At 49.2% G+C, this 24,483-nt stretch overlaps 1 protein-coding gene across 8 annotated transcripts in view; it reads right to left on the bottom strand.

Moving 5' to 3' along the window:
* Window positions 1–24,483, bottom strand: part of ADAM22 (ADAM metallopeptidase domain 22) — a 175,290-nt gene that overhangs the window by 81,794 nt on the left and 69,013 nt on the right. For all 8 annotated transcript variants that reach the window (XM_069959504.1, XM_069959508.1, XM_069959507.1 and 5 more), the window contains one exon: window positions 15,906–15,972. In XM_069959504.1, coding sequence (XP_069815605.1) covers window positions 15,906–15,972 — 67 coding nt within the window. The remainder of the gene's footprint in view (window positions 1–15,905; window positions 15,973–24,483) is intronic.

The raw sequence follows: 24,483 nt of genomic DNA, 5'->3' as shown, positions 1-24,483 counted from the left end.
ACCGGCACCAATACCACACCGGACAAGACGTATAACACCAGCACCAATACCACACCGGACAAGACGTATAACACCAGCACCAATACCACACCGGACAAGACGTATAACACCAGCACCAATACCACACCGGACAAGACGTATAACACCAGCACCAATACCACACCGGACAAGAAGTATAACACCAGCACCAATACCACACCGGACAAGACGTATAACACCAGCACCAATACCACACCGGACAAGACGTATAACACCAGCACCAATACCACACCGGACAAGACGTATAACACCTGCTCCAATACCACACCGGACAAGACGTATAACACCAGCACCAATACCACACCGGACAAGACGTATAACACCAGCACCAATACCACACCGGACAAGACGTATAGTACCTGCTCCAATACCACACCGGACAAAACGTATAGTACCTGCTCCAATACCACACCGGACAAAACGTATAGTACCTGCTCCAATACCACACCGCACAAGACGTATAGTACCTGCTCCAATACCACACCGGACAAGATGTATAGTACCTGCTCCAATACCACACTGGACAAGATGTATAGTACCTGCTCCAATACCACACCAGACAAGACGTATAGTACCTGCTCCAATACCACACCGGACAAGATGTATAGTACCTGCTCCAATACCACACTGGACAAGATGTATAGTACCTGCTCCAATACCACACTGGACAAGACGTATAGTACCTGCTCCAATACCACACTGGACAAGACGTATAGTACCTGCTCCAATACCACACCGGACAAGACGTATAACACCTGCTCCAATACCACACCGGACAAGACGTATAACACCAGCACCAATACCACACCGGACAAGACGTATAACACCAGCACCAATACCACACCGGACAAGACGTATAACACCAGCACCAATACCACACCGGACAAGATGTAGAGTACCTGCTCCAATACCACACCGGACAAAATGTATAGTACCTGCTCCAATACCACACCGGACAAGACGTAAAGTACTTGCTCCAATACCACACCGGACAAGACGTATAGTACTTGCTCCAATACCACACCGGACAAGACTCACAATACCAGCACCAATACCACACTGGACAAAACGTATAATACCAGCACCAATACCGCACCGGACAAGATGTATAGTACCTGCTCCAATACCACACCGGACAAGACGTATAACACCAGCACCAATACCACACCGGACAAGATGTATAACACCAGCACCAATACCACACCGAACAAGACATATAACACCAGCACCAATACCACACCGGACAAGACATATAACACCAGCACCAATACCATACCTGTATCCTGTATAGTATGGCCGGATAATTCCGTATACTATGGCCGGATATATCCCGTATAGTATGGCCAGATATGTCCCGTATACTATGGCTGGATATATGATGTATACTATGGCCGAGTATATCCCATATAGTATGGCCGGGTACATCCCGTATACTATGGCTGGATATATCCTGTATTGTATGGCTGGATATATCCTGTATAGTATGGCTGGATATATCCTGTATAGTATGGCCGAATACATCCCGAATATTATGGCTGGATATATCCTGTATAGTATGGCTGGATATATCCTGTATAGTATGGCTGGATATATCCTGTATACTATGGCTGGATATATCCTGTATAGTATGGCTGGATATATCCTGTATTGTATGGCTGGATATATCCTGTATAGTATGGCTTGATATATCCTGTATACTATGGCTGGATATATCCTGTATAGTATGGCTGGATATATCCTGTATAGTATGGCCGGATACATCCCGTATACTATGGCTGGATATATCCCGTATATTATGGCTGGATATATCCTGTATAGTATGGCTGAATATATCCTGTATTGTATGGCCGGGTACATCCCGTATAGTATGGCTGGATATATCCTGTATAGTATGGCTGGATATATCCTGTATAGTATGGCCGAGTATATCCCATATAGTATGGCCGGATACATCCCGTATAGTATGGCTGGATATATCCTGTATAGTATGGCCGGATACATCCCGTATAGTATGGCTGGATATATCCTGTATAGTATGGCTGGATATATCCTGTATAGTATGGCTGGATATATCATGTATAGTATGGCTGGATATATCCTGTATAGTATGGCCGGGTACATCCCGTATAGTATGGCTGGATATATCCTGTATAGTATGGCTGGATATATCCTGTATAGTATGGCGGGATACATCCTGTATACTATGGCTGGATATGTGATGTATAGTTTGGCCGGATACAGTATATCTCATATAGTATGGCCGGATATGTCCCGTATACTATGGCTGGATATATGATGTATACCATGGCCGAGTATATCCCATATAGTATGGCCGGGTACATCCTGTATACTATGGCTGGATATATCCTGTATAGTATGGCTGGATATATCCTGTATTGTATGGCTGGATATATCCTGTATAGTATGGCTGGATATATCCTGTATAGTATGGCTGGATATATCCTGTATAGTATGGCTGGATATAAACTGTATAGTATGGCTGGATATATCCTGTATAATATGGCTGGATATATCCTGTATAGTATGGCTGGATACATCCCCTATAGTATGGCTGGATATATCCTGTATAGTATGGCCGGATACATCCCGTATATTATGGCTGGATATATCCTGTATAGTATGGCCGGATACATCCCGTATAGTATGGCTGGATATATCCTGTATAGTATGGCTGGATATATTCTGTATAGTATGGCTGGATATATCCTGTATAGTATGGCTGGATATATTCTGTATAGTATGGCCGGATACATCCAGCACCAATACCACACCGGACAAGACATATAACACCAGCACCAATACCATACCTGTATCCTGTATAGTATGGCCGGATAATTCCGTATACTATGGCCGGATATATCCCGTATAGTATGGCCAGATATGTCCCGTATACTATGGCTGGATATATGATGTATACTATGGCCGAGTATATCCCATATAGTATGGCCGGGTACATCCCGTATACTATGGCTGGATATATCCTGTATTGTATGGCTGGATATATCCTGTATAGTATGGCTGGATATATCCTGTATTGTATGGCTGGATATATCCTGTATAGTATGGCTTGATATATCCTGTATACTATGGCTGGATATATCCTGTATAGTATGGCTGGATATATCCTGTATAGCCGGATACATCCCGTATAGTATGGCTGGATATATCCTGTATAGTATGGCTGGATATATCCTGTATAGTATGGCTGGATATATCCTGTATAGTATGGCTGGATATATCCTGTATAGTATGGCTGGATATATCCTGTATAGTATGGCTGGATATATCCTGTATAGTATGGCTGGATATATCCTGTATAGTATGGCCGAGTATATCCCATATAGTATGGCCGGATACATCCCGTATAGTATGGCTGGATATATCCTGTATAGTATGGCCGGATACATCCCGTATAGTATGGCTGGATATATCCTGTATAGTATGGCTGGATATATCCTGTATAGTATGGCTGGATATATCCTGTATAGTATGGCTGGATATATCCTGTATAGTATGGCCGGGTACATCCCGTATAGTATGGCTGGATATATCCTGTATAGTATGGCTGGATATATCCTGTATAGTATGGCGGGATACATCCTGTATACTATGGCTGGATATGTGATGTATAGTTTGGCCGGATACAGTATATCTCATATAGTATGGCCGGATATGTCCCGTATACTATGGCTGGATATATGATGTATACCATGGCCGAGTATATCCCATATAGTATGGCCGGGTACATCCTGTATACTATGGCTGGATATATCCTGTATAGTATGGCTGGATATATCCTGTATTGTATGGCTGGATATATCCTGTATAGTATGGCTGGATATATCCTGTATAGTATGGCTGGATATATCCTGTATAGTATGGCTGGATATAAACTGTATAGTATGGCTGGATATATCCTGTATAATATGGCTGGATACATCCCCTATAGTATGGCTGGATATATCCTGTATAGTATGGCCGGATACATCCCGTATATTATGGCTGGATATATCCTGTATAGTATGGCCGGATACATCCCGTATAGTATGGCTGGATATATCCTGTATAGTATGGCCCGATACATCCCGTATAGTATGGCTGGATATATCCTGTATAGTATGGCTGGATATATTCTGTGTAGTATGGCTGGATATATCCTGTATAGTATGGCTGGATATATCCTGTATAGTATGGCCGGATACATCCCGTATATTATGGCTGGATATATCCCGTATTTTATGGATGGATATATCCTGTATAGTATGGCTGGATATATCCTGTATTGTATGACCGGGTACATCCCGTATATTATGGCTGGATATATCCCGTATAGTATGGCTGGATATATCCCGTATAATATATTATGGAAAGATATATCCTGTATAGTATGGCCGGATACATCCCGTATACTATGGCCGGATACATCCCGTATAGTATGGCTGGATATATCCCGTATAGTATGGCTGGATATATCCTGTATAGTATGGCTGGATATATCCTGTATAGTATGGCTGGATATATCCTGTATAGTATGGCTGGATATATCCTGTATAGTATGGCTGGATATATCCTGTATAGTATGGCCGGATACATCCCGAATATTATGGCTGGATATATCCTGTATAGTATGGCTGGATATATCCTGTATAGTATGGCTGGATATATCCTGTATACTATGGCTGGATATATCCTGTATACTATGGCTGGATATATCCTGTATAGTATGGCTGGATATATCCTGTATAGTATGGCTGGATATATCCTGTATACTATGGCTGGATATATCCCGTATATTATGGCTGGATATATCCTGTATAGTATGGCTGGATATATCCTGTATAGTATGGCTGGATATATCCTGTATAGTATGGCTGGATATGTGATGTATAGTTTGGCCGGATACAGTATATCCCATATAGTATGGCCGGATATGTCCCGTAGACTATGGCTGGATATATGATGTATACTATGGCCGGGTACATCCCGTATACTATGACTGGATATATCCACTATACTATGGCTGGATATATCCCGTATACTATGGCTGGATATATGATGTATACTATGGCCGGGTACATCCCGTATACTATAGCTGGATATGTGATGTATAGTATGGCCGGATACAGTATATCCCGTATACTATGGCCGGATATATCCCGTATACCATTGCTGGATCTAACAGAATAACCTGGAGACTCTGGGGAGGAGGTAAAAGCTTCAGGGAAACATCCATCACCTACTTTACAAAGTTTGCAAAAGACTGGGCTGAAGTTTGGCCAAGTTCCCAGCATGAGGCGGCACTTACCCTGATCCCCAATGGGTTTCCTGGACTGAGAATGGACAGACACGTCCGTCTGCTTCTATCTATGGGATTACAGGACTCCGCCGTATACCATCTACTAGCGCATAGCTTTAGGCAGGGGCTGCATTATGTGTGTCTAGTCTTTTGTTAAAGGGGACCTCTAAATATAGCTCCAAACCGGAACAGCATCTGGTGTAGTACACCTGCCTCCACTACCCTCCACTTAAAGGGGTTGTTCAGTCCAGAAGAACCATGGTCACATGACCTATTAGAGCATTACACACACTGCCCATTCATATAAATGTATACTGTGTAATACTTTAGTTCACCTGTGGTGGCGCTGCAGGGTAACTGAACACCTACTGCTGGGTTCCCCCACAGATTTCAGCTGATGGTTGTTGGTCCCAGCAGAGCATATTGTCAAAGAACCCTTCCAACAAATAGGTGCTCTGAAAAGCGGAGAACCCATCAGATTTAAAGGGGTACTCCAATAAAATGATGGCCGATCCACAGGATGTGTCACTGTGGTGGTCGGATGATGTTATGTTGTTGGTTGGAATATAGCTCAGCCAGGATGTAGCCGTGACGCCTGTGCTCACTCAGCACACCCAAGGACGGTGCAGCCTGTGTGTAGGTGCTGGGGCAATAATCACAGAGTCCCAGTAGAATAACTAAAGTGGTTTTACTGATAGTCTCTTACAATACGGAATAGCTTTTCACTAGGTGACTCCTGAGATACAGACTTAAGCTCACTGAATCTGTGCTGAGATATTTAAAGGGGTACTCGGGTGAAAAGCTTTTTCCCAGTAATTGAAACACATTACAAAGTTATATAACTGTAATAAGCTTTAATCACCTATCTGCCCCCTTCCCTATCTGCCCCCCCTCACCTATCTTCCCCACTTCCCTATCTACCACCCTTCCCTATCTGCCCCCCTTTCCTATTTCCCCCCCTTCTCTATCTGCCTCCCTCACCTATCTGCCCCCCTTCCCTATCTGCCCCCCTACCCTATCTGCCTCCCTCACCTATCTGCCCCCCTTCCCTATCTGCCCCCCCTTCCCTATCTGCCCCCCCTTCACTATCTGCCCCCCCTTCCCTATCTGCCTACCTCACCTATCTGCCCCCCTTCCCTATCTGCCCCCCCTTCCCTATCTGCCTACCTCACCTATCTGCCCCCCTTCCCTATCTGCCCCTCTTCCCTATCTTTTCCCCCCTCAATCCCCCACCAGGAAGTGAAGTAAACTCCTTCTTACCTAATGACTGTTGACCCCAAGCTGCTCTGTGGCAGCCACTTTGTGACAATGACATCATTAAGAGGGAGGCCGGTCTAAGCCCTGTTAGGCCAGCCTCCCTTCGTCAGATGACTCAGGTTGCTCAGCTCTGATTGGCTGAACAAGATGTAAGCCATCTAACAGTTTTACAGAGTTAGACATCACAGGAGACAAAGTGCATCATGGGAAAACCCAAACCAGAAAAAAACAAGTCGGTCGCAAGCAGTGTCGGGGTACCTGTCCTACGAGGGTGACACAAGCCCCAGACTATGTTACCTGGACGAAGCTAAGTGTCCGAGCGTGTCCTGGTTTCACCTGCTCTGCGAGATAGAGTACGTAGACCTTAATACGGTAGCTTTGCTCTATCCAGGTTAGTTCCTCTGTCTAGGATACCGCTCTGCACTGTTAAGAGAGGTTCTCGGCATGGGCTGGGGTGATCTCTGACTTGTCCACCTTTAGTTGCTTAAAACTGCATAGTGTCTGTAGTTATAGCTTGTGTCTGTCCACTACCACGGCTGGTCTGTCCCAGACAGGGAGCCTGTTGGAGCCAGGCCCTGACTAAGTACAGCAGGGATGCCTGATCTGTGTGTGTCCTACTCCTCAGAGAATCAGAGGGAAACTAAACTAAGTGACGGTACACTTCCTCTCCCCAAGTTACTACCTCCTACAGGGTGTGTAAAAGTCCCTGTGAGTGGTTGAGAAGAAAGTGTCCAGAGGAACGAGAATAGGGATAGGTAGAAGGGAAAGAGCATCTCACATTGGTTCACAGAATCACAGAATCACACAGTAACCCTATAGTGACTACAGCTGTGCAATACATACAGAGTTATACATAGTGACATCTGGTGGTGAAAGTTACATACAACTTCATCACCACCTTACTTTAGAGTATAAGGTTTTTGCGAAAGGTGTCGGACTAGAAACACCCGTTTATAAAAGCTCGACGATTTGCTATTCACTCTTCCGATGCTCTTCCACCCCCCATATTGTTTTCTGTGTTTTTGGTCACTGGCCGTGATCTGTTACTGCAGGAAGCTGAAGGGTGGCAATCAGTAGTAAGGCGTACAGGTATACAGGAGGATAGCACATCAGGAGAAGCGCACAGCAAGGCGGTTCACTCTCCGGCTCACAGCAATCTCCATCATGATAACTTTCTGCATTCTGTTTTATGCAAAAAAAATGGGTGAAAAAACTGCTGTATTTGTGTGCATCCATTTTTCCATTGACTTCCGTAATAAAAATAAAAGGATCAAAAACAAATACAAATACACACAAATATAGCAGTTTTTTCCTCCATTTTTTGCATAAAACGGATTGCAGAACCCGGCCTAAGTCTGTGGAGCCGCCTGGACAGAGATGATTAACAGCAGGGAAGTGAAGCCTGCTCCTCCCCGCTTGTTCTCCTGATTGTGGAGGGTCTCAGCAGGGGGTCCCCAACAAAGCAAGACATTTCACATCCCTTTTGATAATTGTTTCGCTTTAAAGGGATTGTTCACCAAAAAAAATTTCTTTCAAATCAACTGGTGTCATAAAGTGCCAGAGATTTGTAATTTACTTCTATTAAAAAACGTTTCAGTTTTACAGTACTTATCAGCTGCTGTATGTCCTGCAGGAAGTGGTGTAATCTCTCCAGTCTGACACAGTGCTCTCTGCTGCCACCTCTGTCCATGTCAGGAACTGTCCAGAGCAGGAGAGGTTTTCTATGGGGATTTGCTGCTGCTCTGGACAGTTCCTGACATGGACAGAGGTGGCAGCAGAGAGCACTGTGTCAGACTGGAGAGAATACACCACTTCCTGCAGTACATACAGTAGCTTATAAGTACTGGAAGACTGGAGATTTTTACATAGAAGTAAATTACAAATGTGTATAACTTTCTGACACCCCATTAACATTTTTCTCCCAACCTTGTCCTCAGGTAGGGTGCAGTATTGCAGCTCAATTGCACTGAAGTGAATGGAGCTGCACTGTCATACCGCACACAGCCTGAGGACAAGGGTGGCGCTGTTTTTTATTCTTTTAGGTGTGTGTGTGTGTGTGGGGGGGGTAGCAGTGTTTTTCTAATCCTGGATAACCTCTTTTTTTCTAGCCTGGACCCAGCTGATCACAGGTCAGATGTCGGTCGGTTAGTTTGGGTCATCGGTTGTTCGGTCGGGGCCTCTGTATCAGCTCCAGCCTCAGACTCTCCCAGGCATCATCAGTAATGGGAATCCTAAGCGGCGCTGCCTGCTGAATAGTATTTGTTCTGGCGGCCAGGATGAGATCATGGACCCCCGCAGCCCAGCGCCGCCGGCCCTTTCATCCCTCCGCGCTCTGCCCTTCCTTCTCCCAGGATTTTTGTTCTCCGGTTCCTTGAGGCTCATTGAGGAGTTCACTACCAGTCATCTCACGTCGCCGTCTGCCCGCTGCAGGAGGAACGCCGCAGGATGAATGCGACTGATGAGCCGCTCCTCGCTGAATGCATTGTAATAGCCGGAGATTATAGGTAAAATGTTCCAGGATCTCACGGAGATAATAATACCAGGAGGGCAGATAGGCGGGATGGGAAACAACGTATGGGGGCCGTCCCGTCACACAGCAACACTCTCTAAGTTACAGCGCCCCTCCATCGCCTCGGCACCATGGCTTCTATCTGACTAATATTCACAGGGGTGCCAGGTTGTCCGGCTGCCGGGACCTCAGTGATCAGCTGTTATCTCCACCGGGACACTTACACCTGTTAAGATTCCCTACAGCGCCTCCGCAGGGGAAAGAGAGTATTGCACTGAACTCCATAGACTGCCCTTGTAATGTAAGAACACACCAGGTCCTCCGGTGCCGGGTCCTGATGTCTTGGCCACTAGGTGCCTCACAGGCATGAAAATAAAAGAACTACACAATGTGTATTGTCTCCAGCTCCTGACTCCTCCCTCTCTCTGGCTCTGAGCTCTAGCCCCGCCCCCTGAGTGATGTCACCACCTCTAACCAGCCTCTCCCGCCTACATCAGCATCTCCCTGTCATATACACAGATACATATATGAGCAGTGAGGTGTGTACAGCTGCTTGTGATGAATAATGCTACAGAAAGCGCAGACAGGGAATAGATGCAGCAGGTGCTAAAACCTCGCTGATTGTTCTACAGTCTGCAGGAGTGCTGGGGGAGAGGGGCAGGCAGGGTGGGAGGACTGTGATAAACAGCTGAGAGTAAGCAATGAATTCTGGGAACTGTAGTACCTAGCAACTGCTCAACCAGGAAGCACAGAACTAAGATGCTCAAAACAAATGGATTTTTGGTGGTTTCAGACCAGCGGCAGACCGGAAACAATGTTATATACTTCTTTTTACCAGATTTCGGAGTACCCCTTTAATGTAACCCCCTACTGTCTTCCTCTGCTCACTTAGCACCCAGTGCATCAGTAATCCCTTCTCCTATCCCACATGACATCTCTAGTACTGTACAGTGTAAATCATCCCCTAGTATAGTCCCAGCGTGCACTGTCACCAGCACTATGTCCTGGAATAGCAGAGAGGAGTAGGTGCTGTGCTGTGAGAAGTAAGGACAGGAGGTCCCTGTGTGTGCACTGTCACCAGCACTATGTCATGGAATAGCAGAGAGGAGTAGGTGCTGTGCTGTGAGAAGTAAGGACAGGAGGTCCCTGTGTGTGCACTGTCACCAGCACTATGTCCTGGAATAGCAGAGAGGAGTAGGTGCTGTGCTATGAGAAGTAAGGACAGGAGGTCCCTGTGTGTGCACTGTCACCAGCACTATGTCATGGAATAGCAGAGAGGGGTAGGTGCTATGAGAAGTAAAAACAGGAGGTCCCTGTGTGTGCACTGTCACCAGCACTATGTCCTGGAATAGCAGAGAGGAGTAGGTGCTGTGCTGGGAGAAGTAAGGACAGGAGGTCCCTGTGTGTGCATTGTCACCAGCACTATGTCATGGAATATTGGAGAAGGGTAGGTGCTATGAGAAGTAAAAATAGGAGGTCCCTGTGTGTGCACTGTCACCAGCACTACGTCCTAGAACAGCAGAGAGGAGTAGGTGCTATGCTGGGAGAAGTAAGGACAGGAGGTCCCTGTGTGTGCATTGTCACCAGCACTATGTCATGGAATAGCAGAGAGGGGTAGGTGCTATGAGAAGTAAAAACAGGAGGTCCCTGTGTGTGCACTCTCACCAGCATTATGTCATGGAATAGCAGAGAGGAGTAGGTGCTGTGCTGTGAGAAGTAAGGACAGAAGGTCCCTGTGTGTGCACTGTCACCAGCACTATGTTCTGGAATAGCAGAGAGGAGTAGGTGCTGTGCTATGAGAAGTAAGGACAGGAGGTCCCTGTGTGTGCACTGTCACCAGCACTATGTTCTGGAATAGCAGAGAGGAGTAGGTGCTGTGCTGTGAGAAGGACAGGAGGTCCCTGTGTGTGCACTGTCACCTGCACTATGTCATGGAATAGCAGAGAGGGGTAGGTGCTGTGCTGGGAGAAGTAAGGACAGGAGGTCCCTGTGTGTGCACTGTCACCTGCACTATGTCCTGGAATAGCAGAGAGGGGTAGGTGCTATGAGAAGTAAAAACAGGAGGTCCCTGTGTGTGCACTGTCACCAGCACTACGTCCTAGAATAGCAGAGAGGAGTAGGTGCTGTGCTGGGAGAAGTAAGGACAGGAGGTCCCTGTGTGTGCATTGTCACCAGCACTGTCATGGAATAGCAGAGAGGAGTAGGTGCTGTGCTGTGAGAAGTAAGGACAGGAGGTCCCTGTGTGTGCACTGTTACCAGCACTATGTCATGGAATAGCAGAGAGGAGTAGGTGCTGTGCTGTGAGAAGTAAGGACAGGAGGTCCCTGTGTGTGCACTGTCACCAGCACTATGTCATGGAATAGCAGAGAGGAGTAGGTGCTGTGCTGTGAGAAGTAATGACAGGAGGTCCCTGTGTGTGCACTGTCACCAGCACTATATCAAGGAATAGCAGAGAGGAGTAGGTGCTGTTCTGTGAGAAGTAAGGACAGGCGGTCCCTGTGTGTGCACTGTCATCAGCACTATGTCATGGAATAGCGGAGAGGAGTAGGTGCTGTGCTGTGAGAAGTAAGGACAGGAGGTCCCTGTGTGTGCACTGTCACCAGCACTATGTCAAGGAATAGCAGAGAGGAGTAGGTGCTGTGGTGTGAGAAGTAAGGACAGGAGGTCCCTGTGTGCGTACTGTCACCAGCACTATGTCCTGGAATAGCAGAGAGGAGTAGGTGCTGTGCTATGAGAAGTAAGGACAGGAGGTCCCTGTGTGTGCACTGTCACCAGCATTATGTCCTGGAATAGAAGAGAGGAGTAGGTGCTGTGCTGTGAGAAGGACAGGAGGTCCCTGTGTGTGCACTGTCACCAGCACTATGTCATGGAATAGCAGAGAGGAGTAGGTGCTGTGCTATGAGAAGGGCAGGAGGTCCCTGTGTGTGCACTGTCACCAGCACTATGTCATGGAATAGCAGAGAGGGGTAGGTGCTATGAGAAGTAAGGACAGGAGGTCTCTGTGTGTGCACTGTCACCAGCACTATGTCATGGAATAGCAGAGAGGGGTAGGTGCTATGAGAAGTAAGGACAGGAGGTCTCTGTGTGTGCACTGTCACCAGCACTATGTCATGGAATAGCAGAGAGGAGTAGGTGCTGTGCTGTGAGAAGTAAGGACAGGAGGTCCCTGTATGTGTACTGTCATCAGCACTATGTCCTGGAATAGCAGAGAGGAGTAGGTGCTGTGCTATTAAAAAAGTAAGGACAGGAGGTCCCTGTGTGTGCACTGTCACAAGCACTATGTCCTAGAATAGCAGAGAGGAGTAGGTGCTGTGCTGTGAGAAGTAAGGACAGGAGGTCCCTGTGTGTGCACTGTCCCCAGCACTATGTCATGGAATAGCAGAGAGGAGTAGGTGCTGTGCTGTGAGAAGTAAGGACAGGAGGTCCCTGTGTGTGCACTGTCACCAGCAGTATGTCATGGAATAGCAGAGATGAGTAGGTGCTGTGCTGTGAGAAGTAAGGACAGGAGGTCCCTGTGTGTGCACTGTCACCAGCACTATGTCATGGAATAGCAGAGATGAGTAGGTGCTGTGCTGTGAGAAGTAAGGACAGGAGGTCCCTGTGTGTGCATTGTCACCAGCAGTATGTCATGGAATAGCAGAGATGAGTAGGTGCTGTGCTGTGAGAAGTAAGGACAGGAGGTCCCTGTGTGTGCACTGTCACCAGCACTATGTCATGGAATAGCAGAGATGAGTAGGTGCTGTGAGAAGTAAGGACAGGAGGTCCCTGTGTGTGCACTGTCACCAGCACTATGTCATGGAATAGCAGAGATGAGTAGGTGCTGTGCTGTGAGAAGTAAGGACAGGAGGTCCCTGTGTGTGCACTGTCACCAGCACTATGTCATGGAATAGCAGAGATGAGTAGGTGCTGTGCTGTGAGAAGTAAAGACAGGAGGTCCCTGTGTGTGCACTGTCACCAGCACTATGTCATGGAATAGCAGAGATGAGTAGGTGCTGTGCTGTGAGAAGTAAGGACAGGAGGTCCCTGTGTGTGCACTGTCACCAGCACTATGTCATGGAATAGCAGAGAGGAGTAGGTGCTGTGCTGTGAGAAGTAAGGACAGGAGGTCCCTGTGTGTGCACTGTCCCCAGCACTATGTCATGGAATAGCAGAGAGGAGTAGGTGCTGTGCTGTGAGAAGTAAGGACAGGAGGTCCCTGTGTGTGCACTGTCACCAGCAGTATGTCATGGAATAGCAGAGATGAGTAGGTGCTGTGCTGTGAGAAGTAAGGACAGGAGGTCCCTGTGTGTGCACTGTCACCAGCACTATGTCATGGAATAGCAGAGATGAGTAGGTGCTGTGCTGTGAGAAGTAAGGACAGGAGGTCCCTGTGTGTGCACTGTCACCAGCACTATGTCATGGAATAGCAGAGATGAGTAGGTGCTGTGCTGTGAGAAGTAAGGACAGGAGGTCCCTGTGTGTGCACTGTCACCAGCAGTATGTCATGGAATAGCAGAGATGAGTAGGTGCTGTGCTGTGAGAAGTAAGGACAGGAGGTCCCTGTGTGTGCACTGTCACCAGCACTATGTCATGGAATAGCAGAGATGAGTAGGTGCTGTGCTGTGAGAAGTAAGGACAGGAGGTCCCTGTGTGTGCACTGTCACCAGCAGTATGTCATGGAATAGCAGAGATGAGTAGGTGCTGTGCTGTGAGAAGTAAGGACAGGAGGTCCCTGTGTGTGCACTGTCACCAGCACTATGTCATGGAATAGCAGAGATGAGTAGGTGCTGTGCTGTGAGAAGTAAGGACAGGAGGTCCCTGTGTGTGCACTGTCACCAGCACTATGTCATGGAATAGCAGAGATGAGTAGGTGCTGTGCTGTGAGAAGTAAGGACAGGAGGTCCCTGTGTGTGCACTGTCCCCAGCACTATGTCATGGAATAGCAGAGAGGAGTAGGTGCTGTGCTGTGAGAAGTAAGGACAGGAGGTCCCTGTGTGTGCACTGTCACCAGCAGTATGTCATGGAATAGCAGAGATGAGTAGGTGCTGTGCTGTGAGAAGTAAGGACAGGAGGTCCCTGTGTGTGCACTGTCACCAGCACTATGTCATGGAATAGCAGAGATGAGTAGGTGCTGTGCTGTGAGAAGTAAGGACAGGAGGTCCCTGTGTGTGCACTGTCACCAGCACTATGTCATGGAATAGCAGAGATGAGTAGGTGCTGTGCTGTGAGAAGTAAGGACAGGAGGTCCCTGTGTGTGCACTGTCACCAGCACTATGTCATGGAATAGCAGAGAGGAGTAGGTGCTGTGCTGTGAGAAGGACAGGAGGTCCCTGTGTGTGCACTGTCACCAGCAGTATGTCATGGAATAGCAGAGATGAGTAGGTGCTGTGCTGGGAGAAGTAAGGACAGGAGGTCCCTGTGTGTGCACTGTCACCAGCACTATGTCATGGAATAGCAGAGATGAGTAGGTGCTGTGCTGTGAGAAGTAAGGACAGGAGGTCCCTGTGTGTGCACTGTCACCAGCACTATGTCATGGAATAGCAGAGATGAGTAGGTGCTGTGCACTACTGACAAACAGCCCAGACCTGGTCCCTCCCCCTGAAATGGAGATTGAGAGGCGGCTGTGCACCACGGAGGCGGCTCACAGAGGGAAGCCGGACAAGAAGGGGTGTGAAGAATATGACGGCCACCCCACCAAACCCATCGGAGGCCAAAGGGTCCCAATCCTGAATGTGTATCACACAGAGGAGAATAAGGGGGCAGGACCCCCCCCCCCCCCATGGTTATAGAGAGGTCCCAAACAGTGATGGAGAATGATGTAAGTTACAGCTCAGTCTCATCTGGGATAATTATAGCCGGGACAGGACTGGTAAGTGGCCTGAAATAACCAGTATAGCGTATGCAGCAGAGCCGGCGCGGAGGGAAACTGGGTCACGCTGCGAGGATCCCACTATTACACATATGGCCGCCGCCTGTCTCTCTATTTCTAGCCTCGTTCTATCATTTCTACATCTGTATCTGGGAGGAGAAGAATACGGGGAACACTACAGTGGAGTCCCTGACAGCTACTATACTCCTAACATATATATAATCTATATATACTGCACATCGATGGAGTCATTTATGTAGGAACTTCGCATTCTGACGGTTATATAGAGATGAGGGATGCTGCTTAAAGGGGAACTCCGAAAAAAAATGTTTTTAAATCAACCGTTATTAGAAAGTTATATAGATTTGTAAATTACTTCTATATAAAAATCTCCAGTCTTCCAGTACTTATCAGCTGCTGCATGTCTTACAGGAAGTGGTGTATTCTCTCCAGCCTGACACAGTGCTCTCTGCTGCCACCTCTGTCCATGTCAGGAACTGTCCAGAGCAGGAGAGGTTTTCTATGGGGATTTGTTGCTTCTCTGGACAGTTCCTGACATGGACAAAGGTGGCAGCAAAGAGCACTGTGTCAGACTGGAGAGAATACACCACTTCCTGCAGGACATACAGCAGCTGATAAGTACTATAAGAGTGGACAGTTCCTGACATGGACAGAGGAGGTAGCAGAGGGTTGGTCTTGCTGTCCAGGGGTGGTAATGCTCATTCAGCCCTCTAGGGGTCACTGTAATGGCTCCTATTATGACTGGTATAATGGAGAGCACAGATAAAACAGATTAATTGAATATAAAGACAACTTGGCTCTTCCTTTGGGATAATTGCTTCTTATTATATCGTCCCTGTCTGGGTGGCTTCTTCGTGTCTTATTTATAAGCCCTGGCGGTGCAGACGAGCATTATACCCGGGGGGAGTACTTACTCTTATCTCCACTGTGCTTCCGTCCTTGGTGATGTGTCTCTCCACGTAGTCAGAAGACAGCAGGTCACTGCGAGGAAGAAAGGGAGAATGAATGCAGCAAATGTAACAAGAGCGCCCCCCTATATGTTATCCTGCCCCCCCCCCATGTGTTATCCTGCCCCGCCCCATGTGTTATCCTGGCCCCCCCCCCCCTATATGTTATCCTGGCCCCCCCATGTGTTATCCTGCCCCGCCCCATGTGTTATCCTGCCCCCCCCCCCCCATATGTTATCCTGCCCCGCCCCATGTGTTATCCTGCCCCCCTATATGTTATCCTGGCCCCCCCCCATGTGTTATCCTGCCCCCCCCTATATGTTATCCTGGCCCCCCCTATGTGTTATCCTGCCCCCCCCTATATGTTATCCTGGCCCCCCCCCCTATATGTTATCCTGGCCCCCCCCCTATATGTTATCCTGCCCCCCCCCCTATATGTTATCCTGCCCCCCCCCTATATGTTATCCTGCCCCCCCCCCCCCTATATGTTATCCTGGCCCCCCTCTATGTTATCCTGGCCCCCCTATATGTTATCCTGGCCCCCCCTATATGTCATCCTGCCCCCCCCCTATGTGTTATCCTGCCCCCCCCCCCATATGTTATCCTGCTCCCCCCCATGTGTTCTCCTGGCCCCCCTATGTGTTATCCTGGCCCCCCTATATGTTATCCTGGCCCCCCCTATATGTTATCCTGGCCCCCCCTATATGTTATCCTGCCCCCCCCCCTATGTGTTATCCTGGCCCCCCCCCCTATATGTTATCCTGGCCCCCTATATGTTATCCTGGCCCCCCTATATGTTATCCTGCTCCCCCCCATGTGTTCTCCTGGCCCCCCTATATGTTATCCTGGCCCCCCCTATATGTTATCCTGGCCCCCCCTATATGTTATCCTGCCCCCCCCCTATGTGTTATCCTGGCCCCCCCGCCCCTATATGTTATCCTGGCCCCCCTATATGTTATCCTGGCCCCCCCTATATGTTATCCTGGCCCCCCCCTATATGTTATCCTGGCCCCTGGCCCCCCTATATGTTATCCTGGCCCCTGGCCCCCCTATATGTTATCCTGGTCCCCCTATATGTTATCCTGCCCCCCCCATGTTATCCTGGCACCCCTATATGTTATCCTGGCCCCCCCCCCCCTATATGTTATCCTGGCCCCCCTATATGTTATCCTGCCCCCCCCATGTTATCCTGGCACCCCTATATGTTATCCTGGCCCCCCCCCTATATGTTATCCTGGCCCCCCTATATGTTATCCTGCCCCCCCCATGTTATCCAGGCCCCCCTATATGTTATCCTGGCCCCCCCCTATATGTTATCCTGGCCCCCCCCCTATATGTTATCCTGGTCCCCCTATATGTTATCCTGCCCCCCCCCCTATGTGTTATCCTGGCCCCCCTATATGTTATCCTGCCCCCCCCCCCTATATGTTATCCTGCCCCCCCCCCCCTATATGTTATCCTGCCCCCCCCCCCATGTTATCCTGGCACCCCTATATGTTATCCTGCCCCCCCCCCTATATGTTTTCCTGCCCCCCCCCCCCTATGTGTTATCCTGCCCCCCCCCCATGTTATCCTGGCACCCCTATATGTTATCCTGCCCCCCCCCTATATGTTATCCTGCCCCCCCCCCATGTTATCCTGGCAACCCTATATGTTATCCTGCCCCCCCCCCTATATGTTATCCTGCCCCCCCCCCCCTATGTGTTATCCTGGCCCCCCTATATGTTATCCTGGCCCCCCCTATATGTTATCCTGGCCCCTGGCCCCCCTATATGTTATCCTGACCCCCCTATATGTTATCCTGCCCCCCCCATGTTATCCTGGCCCCCCTATATGTTATCCTGGCCCCCCCCCCTATGTGTTATCCTGGCCCCCCTATATGTTATCCTGGCCCCTGGCCCCCCTATATGTTATCCTGACCCCCTATATGTTATCCTGCCCCCCCCATGTTATCCTGGTCCCCCTATATGTTTTCCTGCCCCCCCCCATGTTATCCTGGCACCCCTATATGTTATCCTGCCCCCCCCCCTATATGTTATCCTGACCCCCCTATATGTTATCCTGGCCCCCCTATATGTTATCCTGGCCTCCCTATATGTTATCCTGCCCCCCCCATGTTATCCTGGCACCCCTATATGTTATCCTGGCCCCCCCCTATATGTTATCCTGGTCCCCCTATATGTTATCCTGCCCCCCCCCCATGTTATCCTGGCACCCCTATATGTTATCCTGGCCCCCCCCCTATATGTTATCCTGGCCCCCCTATATGTTATCCTGGCCCCCCCTATATGTCATCCTGCCCCCTTCCTATGTTATCCTGGCACCCCCTATATGTTATCCTGCCCCCCCCCCCCCTATATGTTATCCTGGCCCCCCCCCATGTTATCCTGGCACCCCTATATGTTATCCTGGCACCCCCTATATGTTATCCTGGCCCCCCTATATGTTATCCTGGCCCCCCCTATATGTCATCCTGCCCCCCCCCCCTATGTGTTATCCTGGCCCCCCTATATGTTATCCTGGCCCCCCTATATGTTATCCTGGCCCCCCCTATATGTCATCCTGCCCCCTTCCTATGTTATCCTGGCACCCCCTATATGTTATCCTGCCCCCCCCCCTATATGTTATCCTGGCCCCCCCCCATGTTATCCTGGCACCCCTATATGTTATCCTGGCCCCCCTATATGTTATCCTGGCCCCCTATATGTTATCCTGGCCCCCCTATATGTTATCCTGGCCCCCCCTATATGTTATCCTGGCCCCCCCCTATATGTTATCCTGGCACCCCCTATATGTTATCCTGGCCCCTGGCCCCCCTATATGTTATCCTGGCCCCCCCCCCCCCTATATGTTATCCTGGCCCCCCCCTATATGTTATCCTGCCCCCCCCCCCCATGTGTTATCCTGGCCCCCCTATATGTTATCCTGGCCCCCCCTATATGTTATCCTGGCCCCCCCTATATGTTATCCTGCCCCCCCCCATGTGTTATCCTGGCCCCCCCCTATATGTTATCCTGGCCCCCTATATGTTATCCTGGCCCCCCTATATGTTATCCTGGCCCCCCCTATATGTTATCCTGGCCCCCCCCCTATATGTTATCCTGGCACCCCCTATATGTTATCCTGGCCCCTGGCCCCCCTATATGTTATCCTGGCCCCCCCCCTATATGTTATCCTGGCCCCTGGCCCCCCCTATATGTTATCCTGGCCCCCCTATATGTTATCCTGGCCCCCCTATATGTTATCCTGCCCCCCCCATGTTATCCTGGCCCCCCTATATGTTATCCTGGCCCCTGGCCCCCCTATATGTTATCCTGGCCCCCCCTATATGTTATCCTGGTCCCCCTATATGTTATCCTGCCCCCCCCCCCATGTTATCCTGGCACCCCTATATGTTATCCTGGCCCCCCCTATATGTTATCCTGGCACCCCCTATATGTTATCCTGGTCCCCCTATATGTTATCCTGCCCCCCCCCCATGTTATCCTGGCCCCCCCTATATGTTATCCTGGCACCCCCTATATGTTATCCTGGCCCCCCCTATATGTTATCCTGCCCCCCCCCCCTATATGTTATCCTGGCACCCCCTATATGTTATCCTGCCCCACCCCCCTATATGTTATCCTGGCACCCCCCCCTATATGTTATCCTGCCCCCCCCCCTATATGTTATCCTGGCACCCCCCCCTATATGTTATCCTGGCACCCCCCTATATGTTATCCTGGCACCCCCTATATGTTATCCTGGCCCCCCCCTATATGTTATCCTGGCACCCCCTATATGTTATCCTGGTCCCCCTATATGTTATCCTGCCCCCCCCCCCATGTTATCCTAGCACCCCTATATGTTATCCTGGCCCCCCCTATATGTTATCCTGGCCCCCCCTATATGTTATCCTGGCCCCCCTATATGTTATCCTGGCCCCCCCTATGTGTTATCCTACCCCCCCCCCATGTGTTATCCTTGCACCCCTATGTGTTATCCTGGCCCCCCCCTATATGTTATCCTGGCCCCCCCCTATGTGTTATCCTGGCCCCCCTATATGTTATCCTGGCCCCCCCTATATGTTATCCTGGCCCCCCCTATGTGTTATCCTGGCCCCCCCTATGTGTTATCCTGGCCCCCCTATATGTTATCCTGGCCCCCCCTATGTGTTATCCTGGCCCCCCTATATGTTATACGGTCTGTGATTGCGGGCGGCCCATGGAGGATACTACCCTGCCCACTACACTATCCATTTGCAAATCTGACACACATGAATGCAGGAAGTCTTAAAGGGGAACTCTGGCGACAAAATGTCCACTAGTGTCAGAAAAGTTTATAATAACTTTTGTAATTTACTCCTATGTAAAAATCTGCAGTCATCCAGTACTTATCAGCTGCTGTATGTCCTGCAGGAAGTGGTGTATTCTCTCCAGTCTGACACAGTGCTCTCTGTTGCCACCTCTGTCCATGTCAGGAACTGTCCAGAGCAGCAGCAAATCCCCATAGAAAAGTAAATAACAAATCTGTATAACTTTCTGACACCCCTTTAACCCAGGGCTGCTTCAACCAGAGGGCACATGGTGCACGTGCACTGGGCCCACTGGTTAAAGAGCCCCCCCCCCCCCGAGCAGGCTGGCCATTGCTATGTGTGACCAGTGCGGTCGCACAGGGCTCCGGCCACCAGCCTGTCAGGGGGGAGCGCCATGGATGGGTAATCTACTTACCCCTCCATGGCTCCCCCTGCAGGGCCCCCCCGTCCGCCGCTGCCCCCGCCCGCCCGCTGCTGCTGCTGCTGCTAATATATACTATTGGGGAGCACAGGGGTCTATATACTATGGGGGAGCACAGGGGAGCTATATACTATTGGGGAGCACAGGGGAGCTATATACTATTGGGGAGCACAGGGGTCTATATACTATTGGGGAGCACAGGGGAGCTATATACTATTGGGGAGCACAGGGGTCTATATACTATGGGGGAGAGCACAGGGGTCTATATACTATGGGGGAGAGCACAGGGGGGCTATATATTGGGGAGAGCACAGGGGGGCTATATATTATTGAGGAGAGCACAGGGGGGCTATATACCATTGGGGGGAGAGCACAGGGGGGCTATATACTATTGGGGGGAGAGCACAGGGGGGCTATATACTATTGTGGGAGAGCACAGGGGGGCTATATACTATTGTGGGAGAGCATAGGGGGGCTATATACTATTGTGGGAGAGCATAGGGGGGCTATATACTATTGGAGAGCACAGGGGGACTATATACTATTGGAGGGAGAGCACAGGAGGGCTATATACTATTGTGGGAGAGCACAGGGGCGGCTATATACTATTGGGGGAGAGCACAGGGGGGCTATATACTATTGGGGGAGAGCACAGGAGGGCTGTATATAACTGGAGGAGCACATGGGGGTCTATATACTACAGGGACACCTTAAAACTATGGAGGCACAGAGGGGTGTAACTATGTAGGGGTACAGAGGGGTGTAACTACTGTATAGGGGTACAAGGGACCTAACAACTATATGTGTTGGAGCCTAAAATATTTGTCTGGCAGATTCTGGAGAGAAGATTCACAGCCAGGAGAAGACTTCAAGGTGGCCCAGGCTGGATGGAGAGAAAAAGAAAAGGTGACAGACTCTGATCGGAGAAGACGCCCCCGGTGAGTCACTGGATGTAACTGCACTCTGTTATAGGGTTAGGGGTAGTGTTAGGGGTCATGATGTGGCGGTATTATGTAATGGTATCATTGGTGATATCTTTCTGTTTTGTTTTGTGCAGTTTTTATGTAATATGTAATCACTGTATGGTGGAAATAGTGTTATAAGGTAACTACTGTATGTATTGGGGCTCTTGATACAGTGTGGGGGCAAATTCAGTACATTATACAATGTGCCAAAAGGTAAGGGGGGGACACTCTTGAGGGCTGTGCACTGGGCCCACCAATGTATTAAAACGGCCCTGCTTTAACCTCCTTCTCCCCCATCAGCCACCGGCTCGTGGTATAAATACCAATCTAACCTGAGCATTATTACTACTATTATTATTACTACAGTAGGTAAGGTATAGGTTATTCATGTTCCCACTAACCGGGCACATAAAAAGGAATCAATATCCCCAAACTTCTCATACTTGACATTCTGTGAAATCATTGATATTAATCATTTATAAGCTGCAGTCTCCGGCTCCATTACCAGTAATGCACAGCCATGGCCTATCTCCTCTGCAGCTACTTATTCCCAATGCAGTCAGTCAGGCAGTCAGTGCTCAGGACCCATCATAGTCATGCCATCACTGCATGTCTATAGACTGTATACAGATGTATACACAGTCATTCCCCCAGCACTTCTATTACTGCATGTCTATAGACTGTATACAGATGTATACACAGTCATTCCCCCAGCACTTCTATTACTGCATGTCTATAGACTGTATACAGATGTATACACAGTCATTCCCCCAGCACTTCTATTACTGCATGTCTATAGACTGTGTATAGCTGTATACACAGTCATTCCCCCAGCACTTCTATCACTGCATGTCTATAGACTGTATATAGCTGTATACACAGTCATTCCCCCAGCACTTCTATCACTGCATGTCTATAGACTGTATATAGCTGTATACACAGTCATTCCCCCAGCACTTCTATCACTGCATGTCTATAGACTGTATATAGCTGTATACACAGTCATTCCCCCAGCACTTCTATCACTGCATGTCTATAGACTGTATATAGCTGTATACACAGTCCATTCCCCCAGCACTTCTATTACTGCATGTCTATAGACTGTATATAGCTGTATACACAGTCATTCCCCCAGCACTTCTATCACTGCATGTCTATAGACTGTATATAGCTGTATACACAGTCATTCCCCCAGCACTTCTATCACTGCATGTCTATAGACTGTATATAGCTGTATACACAGTCCATTCCCCCAGCACTTCTATTACTGCATGTCTATAGACTGTATATAGCTGTATACACAGTCATTCCCCCAGCACTTCTATCACTGCATGTCTATAGACTGTATATAGCTGTATACACAGTCCATTCCCCCAGCACTTCTATTACTGCATGTCTATAGACTGTATATAGCTGTATACATAGTCCCCTCCCCCAGCACTTCTATCACTGCATGTCTATAGACTGTATATAGCTGTATACATAATCAATCCTGCAGAAAGTGGTGTATTCTCCCCATACATTGTGTATAATACTACCAAGAGCCGGGGGGGGGTTAGTATAGTGATGCCTAATACAAGGGGGGGGATGGTGATGCCTAATACAAGGGGGGGATAGTGATGCCTAATACAAGGGGGGGGATAGTGATGCCTAATACAAGGGGGGGGGATAGTGATTCCTAATACAAGGGGGGGGGGGGGGTAGTGATGCCTAATAAAAGGGGGGGGGATAGTGATGCCTAATACGAGGGGGGGGGGGATAGTGATGCCTAATACGAGGGGGAGGGGATAGTGATGCCTAATACGAGGGGGGGGGGGATAGTGATGCCTAATACGAGGGGGGGGGGATAGTGATGCCTAATACGAGGGGGGATAGTGATGCCTAATACGAGGGGGGGGATAGTGATGCCTAATACGAGGGGGGGATAGTGATGCCTAATACAAGGGGGGATAGTGATGCCTAATACAAGGGGGGGGGGGATAGTGATGCCTAATACGAGGGGGGATAGTGATGCCTAATACGAGGGGGGGGGATAGTGATGCCTAATACGAGGGGGGGGGATAGTGATGCCTAATACGAGGGGGGGGGATAGTGATGCCTAATACGAGGGGGGGGATAGTGATGCCTAATACAAGGGGGGGGGGATAGTGATGCCTAATACAAGGGGGGGGGGATAGTGATGCCTAATACGAGGGGGGATAGTGATGCCTAATACGAGGGGGGGGGGATAGTGATGCCTAATACGAGGGGGGGGATAGTGATGCCTAATACGAGGGGGGGGGATAGTGATGCCTAATACAAGGGGGGGGGGGGATAGTGATGCCTAATACAAGGGGGGGGGGATAGTGATGCCTAATACGAGGGGGGATAGTGATGCCTAATACGAGGGGGGGGGGATAGTGATTCCTAATACAAGGGGGGGGGGGATAGTGATGCCTAATACAAGGGGGGGGGGATAGTGATGCCTAATACGAGGGGGGATAGTGATGTCTAATACGAGGGGGGATAGTGATGCCTAATACAAGGGGGGGGGGGATAGTGATGCCTAATACAAGGGGGGGGGGGATAGTGATGCCTAATACAAGGGGGGGGGGGATAGTGATGCCTAATACAAGGGGGGGGGATAGTGATGCCTAATACAAGGGGGGGGATAGTGATGCCTAATACAAGGGGGGGGGGATAGTGATGCCTAATACAAGGGGGGGGGGGATAGTGATGCCTAATACAAGGGGGGGGGGATAGTGATGCCTAATACAAGGGGGGGGGGGGATAGTGATGCCTAATACAAGGGGGGGGGATAGTGATGCCTAATACAAGGGGGGATAGTGATGCCTAATACGAGGGGGGATAGTGATGCCTAAATAA

The sequence above is a fragment of the Dendropsophus ebraccatus genome, chromosome 2 (assembly GCF_027789765.1).
Source record: "Dendropsophus ebraccatus isolate aDenEbr1 chromosome 2, aDenEbr1.pat, whole genome shotgun sequence".
Taxonomy (NCBI): Eukaryota; Metazoa; Chordata; class Amphibia; order Anura; family Hylidae; genus Dendropsophus; species Dendropsophus ebraccatus.
This window is presented reverse-complemented; position numbering and strand designations above follow the sequence as displayed.